At 40.1% G+C, this 17,417-nt stretch overlaps 2 protein-coding genes and 1 long non-coding RNA gene across 4 annotated transcripts in view; 2 read left to right on the top strand and 1 right to left on the bottom strand.

Moving 5' to 3' along the window:
* The window catches only part of LOC125295308, a 195,125-nt gene that overhangs the window by 143,315 nt on the left and 34,393 nt on the right, over positions 1 to 17,417 (top strand). The window lies entirely within an intron of this gene.
* Positions 1 to 17,417, top strand: part of LOC125295143 (major histocompatibility complex class I-related gene protein-like) — a 47,035-nt gene that overhangs the window by 13,933 nt on the left and 15,685 nt on the right. For both annotated transcript variants that reach the window (XM_048244325.1, XM_048244324.1), the window contains 3 exons: positions 2,578 to 2,838; positions 3,073 to 3,348; positions 3,497 to 3,784. In XM_048244325.1, coding sequence (XP_048100282.1) covers positions 2,578 to 2,838; positions 3,073 to 3,348; positions 3,497 to 3,784 — 825 coding nt within the window. The remainder of the gene's footprint in view (positions 1 to 2,577; positions 2,839 to 3,072; positions 3,349 to 3,496; positions 3,785 to 17,417) is intronic.
* On the bottom strand, positions 10,921 to 17,411 carry LOC125295148. Its single transcript, XR_007193639.1, has 8 exons — positions 17,321 to 17,411; positions 17,099 to 17,146; positions 16,938 to 17,018; positions 16,325 to 16,678; positions 12,070 to 12,130; positions 11,911 to 11,961; positions 11,367 to 11,693; positions 10,921 to 11,101 (listed from the first exon to the last, which is right to left on the bottom strand). It is a non-coding gene; the product is annotated as an uncharacterized LOC125295148 (long non-coding RNA).

Here is a 17,417-nt window from a genome sequence, read left to right as displayed (position 1 = left end):
CTAATAAAGAAATATTTGGTTAACTGCGAGTGAATCCCGTTTGCAGCTGTAGAGACGCAGGACAAATTAAACATTCTGGTTTTCTCCGAGTGCAACGATGATAGACAGACCTCATTTGGACAAAATATAGAGCATATTAACCTCCGTTGCTCAGCCAAATGCCTTCCTGTTACGTCCTGTTATCACGGAGTTACAGGCGATAAACGATTTTTGATCGTCACAAGTTTACTTCATTAGGGACTGTTCGTTATTTATTTAAGGGGCTACCGGAGGAGTTTTGGGAGCATTAGTCCAAAAAGACGTGACCCTCCCTCGCCAGCAATACATTTTTCTATGACCCTCCAAAGTGATTATGAAAAAATCACTGTCAACTTCTTTTTCCGGGTTTATCACGTAGCCTACTGCATTTTAACGTTTTCACATATTTGGCCATAAGCCGTTTATCATAGGCTATCACGAAACCAAACTACAAAGGCGAACACTTTAACAGGGGGAATTAATTGGGCATGAATCATGCTGAACGCTATTTCGCTACCTTAGAATAATAAGGTTCTATCTGCGTTTTGAGTAGGTACAACCGGGACGATTGAAACGGGGACGAATGAAACATTCCGGTTTTCTCCGAGTGCAACGATGATAGACAGTCATCATCTGTTTCGTTGGAAGGGCAAGGGGTAGCAACAGGGCAACACAGAGACAGGGCCGATGGTAGGGCTGTTATGAGAGTATTAAAATATGGGATATTCTACGGAAAACATTAAAACGGCAAGACAGCGGGGAAAGTTAAAATACGTGATAAACACAGAAAAAGTTGGCATGCATTGTTTCGGTCCCCGTGAACAGGGATTATTTGTCATATTATTAATCACATACGATTATTTGTGAAATTGTGCAAACAGGCGCAACACATTTGAAAAGGAAGGACTGGTAGCATGCAAGCTCACGGGAAAGATTGATTTAAGAACGTTATCACAGTGTGTGGCTGTGGCGCGGGCGAAAGACAGCGACAATTGGCAGGAGGGTCATGTCTTTTTAACAATTCTGTCGGAGGGTCATTGAACAATTTCTAGCAGGCAAGAGAGGGTCATGCAACTTTTGACTGAAGCACTCAAAATTCCTCCGGTGGCCCCTTCAATAAATAACGAACAGTCCCTAGATTGCTGCTGGGCTATATGTCTTGGTTCAACAACTCATTGCCGTCAAACGCATAGCCTATCTCGCGGTTGCATCCATTAGCTACAAACAAACATGCAATGTGAACGTCTGGGATTGGGGAGAGCACTAAATGCTCTACTGAATAAGCACTAAGTCAAACCTAAACCTTTAAATGAAAAACACTCTTTAATAATAATAAAAAAAAAATAAACCGATGAAGTAAACTTGTGACCATCAAAAATCGTTTATCGCCTGTAACTCCGTGATAACAGGACGTAACAGGAAGGCATTTGGCTGAGCAACGGAGGTTAATATGCTCTATATTTTGTCCAAATGCTATCTGTCTATCATCGTTGCACTCGGAGAAAACCAGAATGTTTAATTTGTCCTGCGTTTCTTCTACGGCTGCAAACGGGATTCACTCGCAGTTAACCAAATATTTCTTTATTAGTTCAGGGCAGGCATATTTCTGGCTATTAAATTATTTCTAAACCAGTCTGCTAAAGTCTGTAGTGAAGTAGGGTTTTCCAGGCTCCATTTCTTTTTACGAGACACCCTGCTCACTTGAGCCATCTACCGGTTGTTTGGGTTGTTGCAGCGTCTCACTGGAAAAATACAAATTAAAGTCTGGATACCGCGGTGATCCCACGCCAAGAGACCGCGAAAGTGAAGCTGGCCAAGTCAAAGCACTGCCCACTGTACACACTCAGACACACTCGGATCATACAGATAACTCCATAGGGCAACACAGGGGTAGTCTCAGCCGCATACGTAACACTCAATAAGGGTTTACCACACATATCAACACAGGGATAAACACATGAGGTACAACCAAAGAGACTAACACGCTAACAAATACACAACATGGTACACGCAACTACAACTATTATAACCGGCATTACACATTATAGCATTCACTCGCACTGCATTCTGGGAGACACTCATTCAACATCAAACATGTACATCCACCGACGCTACAATACAAACCCTCTTATCAAAAAACCTTGTGTGTCAAGGCGTTCTTGAGATATAACACTCAAGGTGTTTTTGACCTTGACATTTGACCTCCAACATCAATTCACTTCATCTTTGAGTCCATACAAACACTCATACCAAATTTCAGGTATGTATGTCAAGGCATTTTTTGAGATATTAAAGCCAGAGTATTCATGGACTTGACCTTTGACCTCCAACTCACTTCATCTTTGAGTCCATACAAACACGTGTACCAAATTTGATGCGTTCTCAAGCCAACGGAGAGTTGCTAGACGACCCTGGCTGAAAATTACATTTGCTGCCGCTAGAGTGAATCTAGATTTGTAGGCTACAGTAGCTAAACACCATTCTCTTCCTGGTGGTGTTATAGTCAACAACAAAACAGTTATACACAGTTAATTACTTTCTACACCTTTTCTTCTACAGGTTCTCATTCTTTCTGGATGTTTCATACATTTATAAAGGGTGAGACTCCATTCCCAGAATTCCAGACTCTATTTATGCTGGATGACATTCCGATTGGATACTACAACTCAAATGACAACAAGCTTGTAAACAGAGGTGTGAATGGTACAGAGAGAACACCTGATGCCACAGACCTGGCATATGTTCCTCATGTGGAATTCAACTATGGACTTATGAAAAATAGGGTCTCTTTTCTGAGAGAGATTCTGAACCACACAAACAGTGAGTTAAAATATTTGACTGGCAAAGTACCTTTTAACAACAGCTATAGTGTAAAAACAGGAGATGGAGCTTCTTATTTTGAATAATAAATTAGAAATTCAGAGATATTGAAATAGGAGTTTTTGTGTGCATTAAATAATTAATGTTAGAACCAGAAATAAACTGATAGTGATGAAGCAGTTCAAAACTGATGTGGATTTTAGTGTCTCAACGTCTGTCCTTGTGCTTTCTGAGGTTTTCATGTTCTACAGAGAGCTGCGGGATGTCAGTTACAGGAAAATGACGACGTAGGAACTTTAATGAGCAAAGACGCATTCAACGGGGAGGCTGGAGATGTCCGGTATTACAATCCACAAAATGACAGCCTTCATACTGACTGGGTGTGGCCAGACGCAGTGGGCAATACATGGCCTGGGAGTGTCCATATAGCTTATGCATTATTCCATCCCCGCTGCATTAAACTCCTGAAGAAATACCTGGCCAGAGAGAAGAACCGTATTCTTAAAAAGAGTAAGATATATATATATATATATATATATAACACCTCAGTACTCTGTGGACATATTTAGATTGTGTATGGATTGTGTTTTTCTACTTTAACAGTGATCCATTTTAAGGAAGATTTGTTCTGTACTGTATTTATGACTATGTTTCTTAGTGAAGCCCAGAGTCAGGCTCCTCCAGAAGACACTCCCAGACTCTGGAGGGGCCAAAGTGACCTGTCTGGCCACTGGTTTCTACCCCCGTCACATCAACCTGACCCTGCACAGAGACGGCCAGCCTGTGTCTGACCACCAGATCACTGGGGGGGAGCTGCTACCTAATGGAGATGAGACGTACCAGATGAGGAAGAGCCTGGAGGTCAGCGCAGAGGAACTACAGCATCATCACTACACCTGCACAGCTGAACACCTCAGCCTGGACAACAAGCTGGACATCAGTTTAGGTATTATTGGTTTACAAATATGGAATGTTGTATGTACAGCCGGGAAATTAAGTATTGAACACGTCAACATTTTTTTCAGTAAGTATACTTTCAGTGAGGCTATTTGCATGAAATTTAAACAGATAGTCTTTTAATATTGAAGATTCCAGGGGTCCCTCTTGTAAATCCTGATCTTTAGGTAACTTCCAGGGACGTCGTTAGGCCTATTTAAGCCCCCCAAGATGTTCAAAAGCCCCTACAAAAATATTGCTTTTTTTTTTTTTTTTTTGGTTAAGGAAATCGTAACAGGCCTGCACTTAACATAATAAATCAGACTATAAGTTAAAATAAAAAATAATACAATTAGAAGTTGCCTTTAATTTGGATATTGTTTCCGAGAGCACTGGCGGGAGGGGCTAGGGGTCACGTTAACGTTACATTTTCTGAAGGGTCGGGTTGGCAACTTGCCACTCGGCGTAAGAAATAAGAGAGAAATTGACTAAAGAGATTACAGATCACAGAGTGAAATTTGACCAGATGGATATACGAAGGTACCTGACGATTGTGGGGAGAAGCAGAGCGCGGTGAGTGGCAGAGCAGCTGATGCTGATGGAGCCTGCAAAGTCAGTCAAGATCTACTAGGTAGGCTATTATGGAACAATATTAGACTCAAATGTCTTGTACGTGTGTATCACGTTTTGAAACTGTATAAATGATTTGTAACTGCAAAAATGATCTGTACAAGTAATTGTCAAAATTACAAATATGCCCTACACTTCTATTCTACGGGTAGGCCTACGGATCGGTTTTACAGCTACAAATCATCCTACAGTTAAAAATATTTTACCATTACAAACATATTCTACAATTACAAATCAATGTTCTACGCACAAAAAGTTGTCCTACAGTTACAAATCTTTTCTGCAAGTGCACAGACTTTTGCACCACCTTAGGTATGAGAAGTGATCAAATCAGGATTTGTAACTGTAAAAATTATTTGTGATTTAACAAAAAAATAACACGAACGATTTTAAGTATTACTCTATTACTTCTATTCGCGGACCCTGATTCTGAAGGGGAATATCTGCCTTCAGAAAATGACGGTGATTCGTTTAGTGAGGCTTCAGATGCTCCCTGCCTTGCAATGATGCAGCTGGACAAAAGTGAGAGTTTACTCCATAGTTTAGCTTTCACCAAGCACAAACGTTGAATCGTTTGCCCAATGTCACTGGTGGGAATAATGTTTCACGGGTTTGGAGTGTTCATAGGGAAGTTAGCAGGGTGTTAGTAGTGTGGCGAACGAGGCTGGATATGTCTATAGAATGTCCATAGCGCTAGCTTCTGTCTTCTGAACTTGTGCCTCTCCGCAATCGCGGCGACAGTAACGTGGTGGAGCCTTTGTCTAATGCCACTGGGTATGTTAGACGAGGTCGAAGTGCTCATAGGACAGTTAGGGGGGAACGTAGAGGCAGTGTGGGGAGTCGCAATGAGAATGACAGTAGGCCTAGTCCGAGCTGCGCAAATTCTCTCCACTCGACGCGAGCGCGAGGCAGATCTGGCCATGCTGCTAACAACAGGAGCAGAGGTGGTGACACGGGGCAGGAGAGCCATTAGGCCATGCATAGTCTATCACAAGATGATGGGAATGCCGGCCCTGTATGGATAGGATATGGATATGGATAGTCATTATCTCTACAGCAAAAGGCCTGCTACATAAAAAAAATAATTGTCAGCCATTTATTAGTAATGATTTACACTGTTGATGATCTATTTCCCCTGACCATTTAGGACATATATGCAGGGTAGGAATTTCACGACGGCCATGGCCGTCGTAGCCCCTTGCGTTGGCCGTGATGCCTCTTTGAAAATCAGAGGTTTACAGGCCACGGTGGCCTTGGTGCCCCCTTCTTTCAATATTCTGCTTTCCGTCCTACTAATAGCGATTTTTATTTAGCCTGTGGCCTGTCAAAATAATCTTAGCATTCACAGCGCAAATTAATTTAGTCTTTTAGCAGTGGAGAAAGTGACAGGCAAGAAAGAAAGTGCGTCCACCATTCTTCTCAGTTGAACTACTCGCGAAGTAGCCTAGCCTACTCATCATCACACAGACATCACAAGTATCACATGAAAGAGCTTTTTCTCAGCTTTTAAATGATGTTAGCCGATAATTGCTGTGTTGAACGGTTCGCGAGAAAAGTAAATAATATAATTCAATTTAATCATACATTCTACCGAAGGTTTTGCGTCCATGATCTCCCTACCCATTCATCTCGGTGGAATACTTCACGAACCCTTCTTTTAACACGACAAACCATATATCAGAATAAACAGCAGACCTTACCGAACACAAAGGTGTAAAGCAGTCCCCTGTACAGTTAGCCGTTCCAGAGTAATCCAGTTTTGAATTTGCAGTAAATTTCGACATGCATGGATGTCTCCAAATTTGGGCTTGTAGTTTTACAATGTGTTTAAATTGTTCCACATGATTTCATAACAGGCCAAATACAAAATAAATGTTACAAATATCGCCTAGATATTGGTAAATCAGAGGACAGCTGACTAAGAGTTTGTGAAAGTAGCCTTAATGATCACAAAATGCTAAGCATGCATCTAGGCTATTTGAGTTTCTTAAAGCTGAGCTGTGCTTAAATTGTTCAATACATGATTTCATAGCAGACCAAATATAAAATAAATGTTATATATAGCCTAGATATCTGTAATTATTAGATGATCAGATGATTTACAGTTCTATGTAATATGTCATGTTTCATGTTTTTGTAACGTTTCATACAGTGATGCAGGTCTACTGCAGTGAATAGGCTAAATACAACTTTGATCATTTTTATATGCTACTGTATAGGTAACTTTGGCCTTGGTGCCCTGACATGTGGTCTTTGTGCCCCCCACCAAATATGCCCAACTGAAGGCCAAGTGGCCTTGCCCCCAGAATGGTGAAATTCCAAGCCTGCATATATGTGTTCTTTTTTGTGTGTTCATGTCCTTGTGATGTGTGTGTCTTTGTCAGCTAAGAAAAAAACAACAAAAAAACATCAACAAAAACAACAAAAAGAAAACAAATACTAACATTGTCTCTTGTCTTGTCTCGTCATCTCACTCCTGATCTGTGCCTTGCCGTGGCAAGTGAGCTTTTGAACTAAACAGGTCTTGTCTACTTGTGTTTGTGTGTCATCTGAATAATATATATGTGCCCCATACATGGAATCAGAGTGCCTACTGTATGTAGTAAATGGAAAATCTCTACAGCAAAAAAGGCTTACCGCTACATGCATTTGGTTTGTTTCTGCCATTTATTAGTAATGATTTACATAGTTTGTTTACTACTTAGTATTTACCTGAGCATTCAGTATTGTGCAATATAGCATACAGAAGGTGAGGGACATTTTGGGGGGAAAGAAGTGGTGCATTTTATTATTCAAACATGCGACTTTTCATGAAAATGATATAATCCAAGATGGCCGCCACCATATGACGTCATAATATGCAAATTAGATATAAACATTTAATCCCTACATAAACTTTGGGTCATCCTTAATATTTCTCTAATTTACAGAAAGTCTCTATCTCTTATCACTTTTAAGATATAGCCTTTTGAAATGAAGATGTCAAAATCGAACGTTTCGGAAAAAAACCTCTGGCGCCTAAAGGGTTAAGAACAGCAGTACGAAGCACAGCAGAGCTATTGCCTACTCCCTGTGTTGACTTTTGTTGAACTAACTTCAACGGCTGCGCAGTAGCTTATATACCACAAGTGACGTGAGTATAGCGAACAGAATGTATCTCTCTTGCCAGGTAGAAAAGAGAGGAAAATAGGAGAAAAAGGAAACAGTAATAGTAATATAATATATTAACCTATGGACATATACATATATAATTATAATAAATAGGCAAAGGACTCTGACTTAAATATTTGGGTGGGTTACAGTTGCCTTAAAAGTATACATTTTGTAATTGAAATTGGGTATAGTTGTAACGTGCCAATCAGCTGCACGTTACAAGCGATACACATGGCTAGAAACTACTTAATATAGAGCATCACAGTCCCGCCCACAGGAGTTTCCGGAAGTAAGAATTCAATGCAATTTCTCCATTGACAATTCGGGTATAAGCCATAAAAACTTAACTGCACATGGTAGACTCAAACCAGCTACGGCTGTACTAACATTGTGTATGCTCATATAGACACCAAAAGTTCACGGGCACTAACCTTGTTTTTGAGATAAATGTCTTTTTTAGCGATGTCTTGGATAAGTACTTCATTACCCACAATCCTGAACAATCCCACAATCCCACAGTGATGACTGATTGGTGGAAAGGCTGTTAAGGTCATAGTTTGAAACTTTATCAGCGAAAATTATTGACAAAGATGGCGGAGTCTTTTACTGCCTATGGCGAAATTCTCAATGTGAATAAAAACTTTCTAGACGAACATTGGTACTTGTATCAACAAGGATTGTGGTTTATATATCACACAAACTTAGTCAGGGCCAATACACGGGTTTCCCGTTTACCAACAAAACTAGATCTTGTAGCGCAGCCGTGAGGCAGAAGACGCTTGGTGGCCGTCCACAACGTTATAAACGTAACCTAAATAGTCGGCTGCTGTAAGCTACAATCGGATTTTTTTGTATACCCCTGTTGTCTCAATGATAATAACATCTCATTTCAGACTATATTTCAAAGTTTGATGTTCATTTGGATTATTAATATAACATCGTATTTTGTCATTTTTGGCAAAGACATGCATTTTCGTTAGGGATATTGAACATATTTAACATTCTCTAACCATCGTGATTTCAATTGGTGCCGTTTTCAGCACAAAAAACTAATTTTATTCTTTTGCTCTTTTGCATTGCTCTATGCTGTTCTATGGTGCTTTCTGCCTCTTGGTACATACGCATGTTTTCTGTGACGTTCCATAGAAATCCATGTATACACCATCAAATAGAACACTGGAAATGTTAGTTTGAACACTTAACTTTTCAGGTAGCCGATATAGGCTAATCATTAGCCTTTCAGACATTAGAATGTCATTATAATGCTGCTAACATTAGCCTACATGCTGCAACACAGGTATGACATATATTATGTTTTAGTGACCTTGTTGTTTCTATGAATAGTTGTTTATATGAAACATCAACTTAGTCAAGGCATAAAAAGCCCTGTATATCCCCATTAAGTACTTAAACCTTTGAACTAGCTAGCTAGCTGATAGCACAGGTTGGATGCTACCACCGGCTAGACACTGCAGTAAAATGGTTAGCAAACCGTCCATGCTCCCGTGAATATTTCACTGTTTCAAGGACGAAATCAAGAGTGTCCAAAGGGGTGAAAACCACTTTAAATCGGGTCACATTATTGACTGTTGTGTGTCGAGGGTCAGCTTGTGGGTTTTGTAAGGGCCAGCATGAGGGACAAGACCTGTCAAACCTACGAAGTTGTGTGGTGAGTTTTGCAGGGAGGTTGGTAATGCTAGTTAACATTAGCTAGGCTACTGTAGCCTTCATACTGCACGAGCCATATCATCAATCATTAACCTAGAAATACTTCTTACATTTAATGAGCATTTTGTGTAATAATTCACAGCAAGTTAATAAACTGAATATGGTGGTCCAAGAGCAGACCATGTACCGGTCCATGCATCAGGATGGCAGTCAGATATGCACTGCACAATGTTGCTAACGTTAACCGGTTTCACACACACGATATAAAATACACAATGGCAAATATAACATTCAATACCAAAACACTATTATTTACACGATTACTCCTGAAATAACTGCTATTAACTATATAAAAATCATTGTTTGGAGGAAAGGGTTTGCGTGCTGTCGTCGGTTGGAAATGATTTTTCGCGCTGGTTCAAAAGTAGCTTTCTGCGTCCAGACACGCCCACTACAAGACACGCCCACTACGTTGCACGTCAATAACTACCAGACACGCCCACTGCGTGGCATCATCAACCGACTCTGCCTACTTGAACGCGAATCGGTGTTTCACAACACAAACACACACACAAAAAAAAACAAATAGGCCTACTAATGCTTAAATGTCAGAATTTGTGCAGTTTACCTCTTATATCCTCCATCACAAATGCAGTAGGTTACAAACGTATCAAAGTTGCCTTCTGTTCCTTTACTTGAGGGAATGGCTATACCGGAAGTTTGTAGTTTTTAGTGTTTTTAAAAAAAAATAAAAAAAAAATAAACATGCGGGCTGTTTCTCAAAGGATCCATAACAAAATGTTGCTACCGGTCCCGTTCATCCCTATGGTGCTATTAAGGTGGTACTCATTTTTACGTGTTTGTGCAAACGCTTTTGAACAAAGAGAAATAGGAAGTGATTTGTTGCTAAATTCGGGATTCTGATTGGCTAACGTGGGATTGAGCTTTTCCTTACACTGCCACCGACATGTTTGGCATGCTCTTGACGGCATATATATACATCGGGAAACTTTTCTGAAAACCGAAGTTTGTGCACAATGTTATTTTTTTGAAAGCGGAGGGTGAAATGTCCGTTCATTAAAATAACCATGCACGAAGATAACTAGAAGTAGGCCTAGGTTGCATCGGAGCTGCTAGACCCGCTGTCGTAGCCGACCTAAAAGTAAAGCAGGGTTCCCACGGGTTCATGGAATTTCAAGAATGCCATAAGCATTTTAATTAAGTCTATTCCAGACATGGAACGTCAGGAAATTATATCTCTAATGCTATTTTGGGAAAAGATTATTCCAGGTGTTGGACAGGCTGCCTATCTGCCCTAAGACTTTTCATCCTTGGGATAATTCCCATCAGACATTTAAGTGCATTTTCAGGGACCATTAGGCCTACATAAGGCTACAGTACATATCCACTTTGTGACAACAAAAAGACAGCAGATGAATTCGAATTTTACTGAAGACATTTCATAGAAATTAAACACATAGCCAAAACAAGCCACAATGACCGGTTAAACACGGTTAAGCAAGCCACAATTGACTTTAATATTCATACTTCCAATTTCTTCAAAAAACTATCCCACGTCCTCAACATACTCAAAGTTAAAGATGAAAGGATCCATAACTTCATGCTTTTCATCAGTATTGAAGGTGTCACCATTAACAATAAATTTCGAGCCTGTACAGCCTAAGCTGTCTTCCATGGCAAGGAAGTGTGGCACATGGACTTCACCTTTGAAGAGGTTCTGTTTCTTCAGCTGCGTTACCCAATTTCTCGCTTCTTGCATGTCTTCAATATTCTGAGTTACCCAATTTCTCGCTTCCTGTGTGTGTTCAATATTCTGCGTTACCCAATTTCTCGCTTCCGGTATGTCTTCAATATTCTGCATGATAAAAAAACAATGAATTAAAATAAATATTACTGATAGAAACCAGACAAGAACAATCTCACTATCAGGAGGATAGTTATGAGAAAGCCTTCACATGTCATTTTTCCATTGTCATTCATTTGTGACCATTTTGCATTTATTATAGCATTTTACCGGGTGGCACACACCACCACCTTTCATACTAAATATTGCTTCTCCATAACAGTGATTTTGCTTTTATACTTATGACCAGGCATTCTATGAAAGGCAAACCTATTACCTCCATCTCCTCAAACTTGCGCTTCCTCAGACGCATCACAGGCTGCCGATGACCTTTTAGGAGATTCATTGCTTCATTGGTCCAGTGTAAAGCCTCCACTGGACCTTTACACTGCTCCTCTTACCTCCCTCCAAAGTAGTGGAGGGAGGTAAGAGTGGAAAATGCAAAAATTATCAGAAATGCAATGACTTGAAGTATGAATCCTGCTATTAAAGGTTGAATCATGTGAGAATCTGTATATGCCCTAATGTTAAATAAGTACTTGTCCAGTGTGAAGTTTTCCATCAGCATGATACACCACCACCTCCTAAGGGCTGGCATATCCACCTAAATATAAAATAGGTAGACTTATGACATATTTATATGTAGTTATTATAAATTCCATCACACCGAATATAAATAATCATTCCTTACGATGGTGTAATCGAAGGGAGCATCAAGTGCAACATACAAGGCCAACTGCACAAAAAACAACAAACAAGTAAAACATGTGGGTGAACACCTGAATGACAGCAAGACATGAAAACATTTAAATACGCCTTACCATTATCATGAAGACTCCACAGTCATTCCCACTGGTTTGACGAGGAAACTTCTAACAGAATAATACCACAATCAGCATTGATTGCAATGGTGCCAATTGAAGTTTACTATTGCAAATAAATGCAGGCTGTAAAGCTTGATACAAATGAATATCACTTACCTCAAAATGGTACCCAGTTTTCTCTGTCCATTCCCCAGGATTTATCCTTTGTGCAAGATCTCTGTGTATTGTGCAACCAATCAGAAAGAAACAGTAAACCCCTGATGCACTCACTATCATTCTTGTCTTTATGAGGGCATATGAAGGTGACTGTCCTAAGCGTGGAGGTCCACATGAACATGACCTTATAACATAAAGCAGGGGTGTCAAACATATGGTCCAGGGCTGAAACCACCCCTTCACATTATTTCATGCGGCCTGATCCCAAATAGGGGCAGCCGTGGCCTACTGGTTAGCACTTCTGGACTTGTAACCGGAGGGTTGCCCCGGTAGGCCACGGCTGAAGTTCCCTTGAGCAAGGCACCTAACCCCTCACTGCTCCCCGAGCGCCGCTGTTGTTGCAGGCAGCTCACTGCGCCGGGATTAGTGTGTGTGCTTCACCTGACTGTGTGTTCACTGTGTGCAGTGTGTTTCACTAATTCACGGATTGGGATAAATGCAGAGACCAAATTTCCCTCACGGGATCAAAAGTATATATACTTATACTTACTTACTTATACTTAAATGCTTGAACAACAATTGCAGCTCTGTGGCCTGCTTGAAATCAGTTTGAATGATTCACATGTGGCCGTGCTAAAAATGAGTTTGACACCCCAGAAATAAAGGAACTGAACAAAACACTGTAACGTCTATAAGAATGGTCATATGAACGTGACCATCCTAGAACTAGGGGTGGGAATTGATAGGATTTTATCAACGTCATCAGTCCAATTTTTTATCAATTCTACTAGATGACTAGCTTATAATTATGACGCGCTGTTTAAGCGGCGTGTCATATAGGTTTAGTCAGATTTATTTATTTATTTATTTTTTTTCTTTTTTGATGCCCAAATTTCCGTCAATGATTCCCGGGACACTGAAAGACCGGGTACCACGAAAACTTGGTGGACATGTAACCCCACATGGATAACATGGAACCAACATGTAGCCCCCGCTGAATTGGACCCCAAAGGAGGGTAGGGCAGACACAGTTTTCTGTAAATATCTCAAAACCGTAGGGTTTAGGAGGACCTTTTTTTTTTTTGTATGTTGATCTCAAGGGGCCATGTCAACCCATTCCATAACCACTCATTTCATGTATAGCCACCTAGTTAAACACAAAAAAGTAAAAATGAGGTGGTGTAATTGAAGGTATCTGTGACCTAACATAGTCAAAACTGCGAAATTGGAAGTGTAGGATCATTATGACACCCTCTGTATGCACCAAGTTTTGTGGAATTCCGTTCATGGGGGCCACACAATAAATTAATTTATGTTACTATACACCAACTGGCCTGTGGGTGGGCGGAGACAGTTTTCTGTGAATATCTCGAGAACCGTAGGGCCTAGGAGGTCCACCTTTTTTGTATGTTGGTCTTAAGGGGGCATGTCAACCCATCCCATTACCACTTATTTCATGTATAGCGCCACCTAGTTAAAAATAAAAAGCAAAAAAAAAAATTAGGTGTTTTTCATCTCAATATCTCTGTCTGACAAGGTCAAAACTGCACGAAATTAAAAGTGTAGGATCATTATGACACCCTCTGAATGCATGCCAAGTTTTGTGTACTTTCGTTCATGGGGGCCTTACAATAAAATAATTTATGTGTACATTTAGTGGCGTACACCAACAAGGATTCGGGACACTGAAAGACGGGGTACACAAAACTTGGTGGGCATGTACCCCCACATGGATAGCATGGAACCGTCATTTTCGTTTTTCATCTGCAGCCCCGGCTGGACTGGACCCCCGAGAAAGGAGGTAGGGCAGACACAGTTCTCTGTGAATCTTTTTTATGGTATGTTGGTCTCAAGGGCCCACATCAACCTGGCTCATAATCACTCATTTGTGATTTGCCCCGGTAAAAGTGAAAATGCAATATTATTCTGCTTTCATCGCCCCTATCTTCAGTTAAGATGTTCAGAACTGCACCAAATTTTATGTGTATGATTGACCTGGCATTGTCTGGGGGTATGCCAAGTTTCGTAGAATTTCATCCATGGGGGCTAAAAAATTAGGTTATGTGTACATTTAGTGACTGTACACTCATTGGCCTGTAAATGGCGGTGCACACACATATAAACATGCACACACACAGGCACCCACATACCTATCGGGTATTAGAGCGGCCGATACATAATTACAAATTCAATAGGATCAAAAAAAAGCCAAAATATTCATCATCATCATCATGGCTGCATTTTCAGTATTGGCGATTAGTAGTCGTTTGTCCACTAGATGGCGCATCGTTGCAGTGAGGCGTAATTTTTTGGAAGTTAAAAGTGGGTTGAAAAAAATAATGGACACTTCCTACAAGGACTGTAATTTACCGCATAGCGAACATCTAATAAGGACAGGGCGATGTTCACATGAAGTGTAAGTGAGGATGAAGTGAGGATGTTTATCGGACATGCTTGGTTTTACTGCAGGTACGTTAATCTTGTAATATCAATAAGGACCTTGGTAATGTTACCGTTAGCGTTGGTTGAGTGATGGAGGCCCATTTGATTGATTGCATTTGTAGAAAACTATAAATCTGCGGTTATACCAAACAAATTGATAGCAGCACTGTTTGTATCTTTTCGACTGTCATTTATTGCACGTGCTACAAAATCATTCTGTGCAATGGAAGATTTACCAACGTTACACGGTCTGATACAGTTTTGCCTATACATGCGTGAGACTGAGGCGCCTGTTTATTTTGTTTTAAGTCGTGCAGGGTGTGAGAGGGAATCGATGTGCTTGGTAGTTGTAGTCTGTGAAATTAAAAAAGCACGTGTGTGTGAAGTATCCAAACAATGACACCTTCATTTCATTATGGCTGCTTTAGCAACACACCTTAAGCTAGTGTGTAGTGGGTCCCATTTAGAAGTGGCTACTTCATTAGCTTTCCTTGACTCATGGAACTGCGTGAATGTTATTACAAACTTTTAACCCGCGATATGGCAGTTTAAGTCCGCTTGATACTGTAAATTAAGGAAGCCATTGGTTTCCAAAGGAGATTTGATTTGTGTCGCCAGCATAGCCTATTGACAATGTATGTTGTAAATAGGCCTACCTTATAATCCTACCTGTAGCTTAGGGAAGCTAACAGCTTTCTATTAGGATCTAGTTTGTTAGTTACAGTTTTGTCATAACTCCCTAATGCATTTTGCATTTAGAATAGCCAGAGCGTGTATATCTCAATCTGAAAATTAAACAATATCGGTGCCTATGGACTAGGCTGGGTGAACCCAGCCCGACAGTCTGCCCGCTATTTATTTTTGATTTCTTAAAAGATTGAGCTTGGTCTGATGAAAGCCAGACCAGCCATGGACCTCAGTTACACAATGCAAGGGGAACATGAATCAGCCTATATTTGCACGAACAATACTTGGACAAAAGCTCTTCAACTTTGGCCCGTTAAAATGTGTATGAACAGTCTAGCGGCGCATTTCATCAAGGCCCATTTGGACATGTCAGTTATTTGCACCACTGGTTAGATGTAAAACAGCATTTCGTTTCAGACTACTGTTACTTAATTTGTGCATTGACAATAAAGTATTACATGAACTAAAGATGACTAAAATCTTATGTAGAAGAAGAAACATTCACAAAAATCCATCCATCCAAAAATGACCTTTGTTTTTGATAGCTGTTGAAAACGGCATGGAAGTGACAGAGATGTTTTTGTTTATAAATACATAAAAAATAAATAAATAAATAAATAACATTATGCTGATACCTTTTGCTTTTCCCAAATACAATGTAGCCTACAGGTGTAAGTGACCTTTCATCAATCCAGTTGCAATGGATGAACTGTGATGACCTGTCCTACTTGTGATTGTTTAGAGATTTTAAAGGTTTTATAACAATGCTACATCTTCTTTGGCTATTCTACAATCTATTCACCTTTTCAGCACCAGTAGGCTACTTTCTGTGCAGCCGCACAATAATACACTCAGGCATGCCAAACAAGCATACACAAAAGTTTCAAGAGTGGGGGATGGGTAAAGATGGAACAAATTGAAGTGTGATTTATTTTCTCGGAATGGATGTACAGGACTGAGCGGCGGTCATATTTTGTACCGCTATGCGGTACATCTAGTTACGAATTGATTATGTCAGAGGGATACGATTCCAGTGAATTGAAGCATTTGATTCTTGATTCTACTCTATTCCGGGCTCTCAATTCCCACCCCTACCTTGAACAGAACATAATTCCATTATTGTAACCTCAACAGAGCGGTATATCTCTGATCAAAGCCATGTGGGGTCTCAAAACACCTAGAATCAAGTAAAAGAATCTCCCGAAGGACAGGCTTCAGCACCTAATGGAGACATGCAGTATATCCGTAACATGCAGACATGCAGTGAGAGAGTTGAATGGACACTACAGCTTAAGCAATAAACATTTCATAATGTTAAAGTTCTCAAGAGATGCAACAATCCGTTTTATATTCATATGAGATTACTGAAATTTCTATTAGCTTTTGGAACAAAGAACTGAGAACTGTAACTTACACATAGCTGGTAATGTCCTGGTGTCCAAATTGGAATTATAATGAATTCTTTTGTGCGAATGTCATTCTGTTTGAAGATATAAGAAAAGATATAGCGGATCACGTGTGGTTCCGCAACCCATTATATTCCGCCACCCAACATTACTCTCATAAGTCATATATCCAAATGTACAATGTGGTCTGAATGTTTAAATCTCATTCCGCCAAACAAATATATAATAATGCAAATAATGCAAATCTAAAACTTGCCTATATGGGCCATAATGCCACACTTAAAGTAAAGACTAAAGTAAAGATTTGTCTAAGATGTGAAAAAAGATACTCACAGGCATACTTAACAGTGGGTCACTGTGGTGGGCCAGCCAAGTTGGTACGACATACAAGTCAGCAACGTAGATTTCTTTCCCCTATGAAGCGTTTAAAAAGAGTATAGTAATGCAAGACTACAACAGATAGAGGTGATTCACCACACTGACTTTCACTGTACCTTTGACCTGGCAATTTTTGAAACCAACTCCAAACAGCTGTTTCCGATCTGGAAAACAGAGTGAGACATGCAAATACGCTATAGGCTAATATAACTAAAAGTCATACATTACAGTGATGGGCAGGCTGGTTGAAATAGTTTGTAAACTTGCCCACGCATCACCAACACATTAACATTAAAAGCAAAAAAAAAAGGATTTCATAAAGTTAAACCTAAACTCACCGTTGAGTCCATGTTGTGATTCAGGCCCAGGCTCCAAAAGTCAGCCCGAGTGAGGCATGCCTTTCCTGTGCGAATAATAAGCTCAGCTCCTGTTTTT

The sequence above is a fragment of the Alosa alosa genome, chromosome 5 (genome assembly GCF_017589495.1).
Source record: "Alosa alosa isolate M-15738 ecotype Scorff River chromosome 5, AALO_Geno_1.1, whole genome shotgun sequence".
NCBI classification, from domain to species: Eukaryota; Metazoa; Chordata; class Actinopteri; order Clupeiformes; family Clupeidae; genus Alosa; species Alosa alosa.
This window is presented reverse-complemented; position numbering and strand designations above follow the sequence as displayed.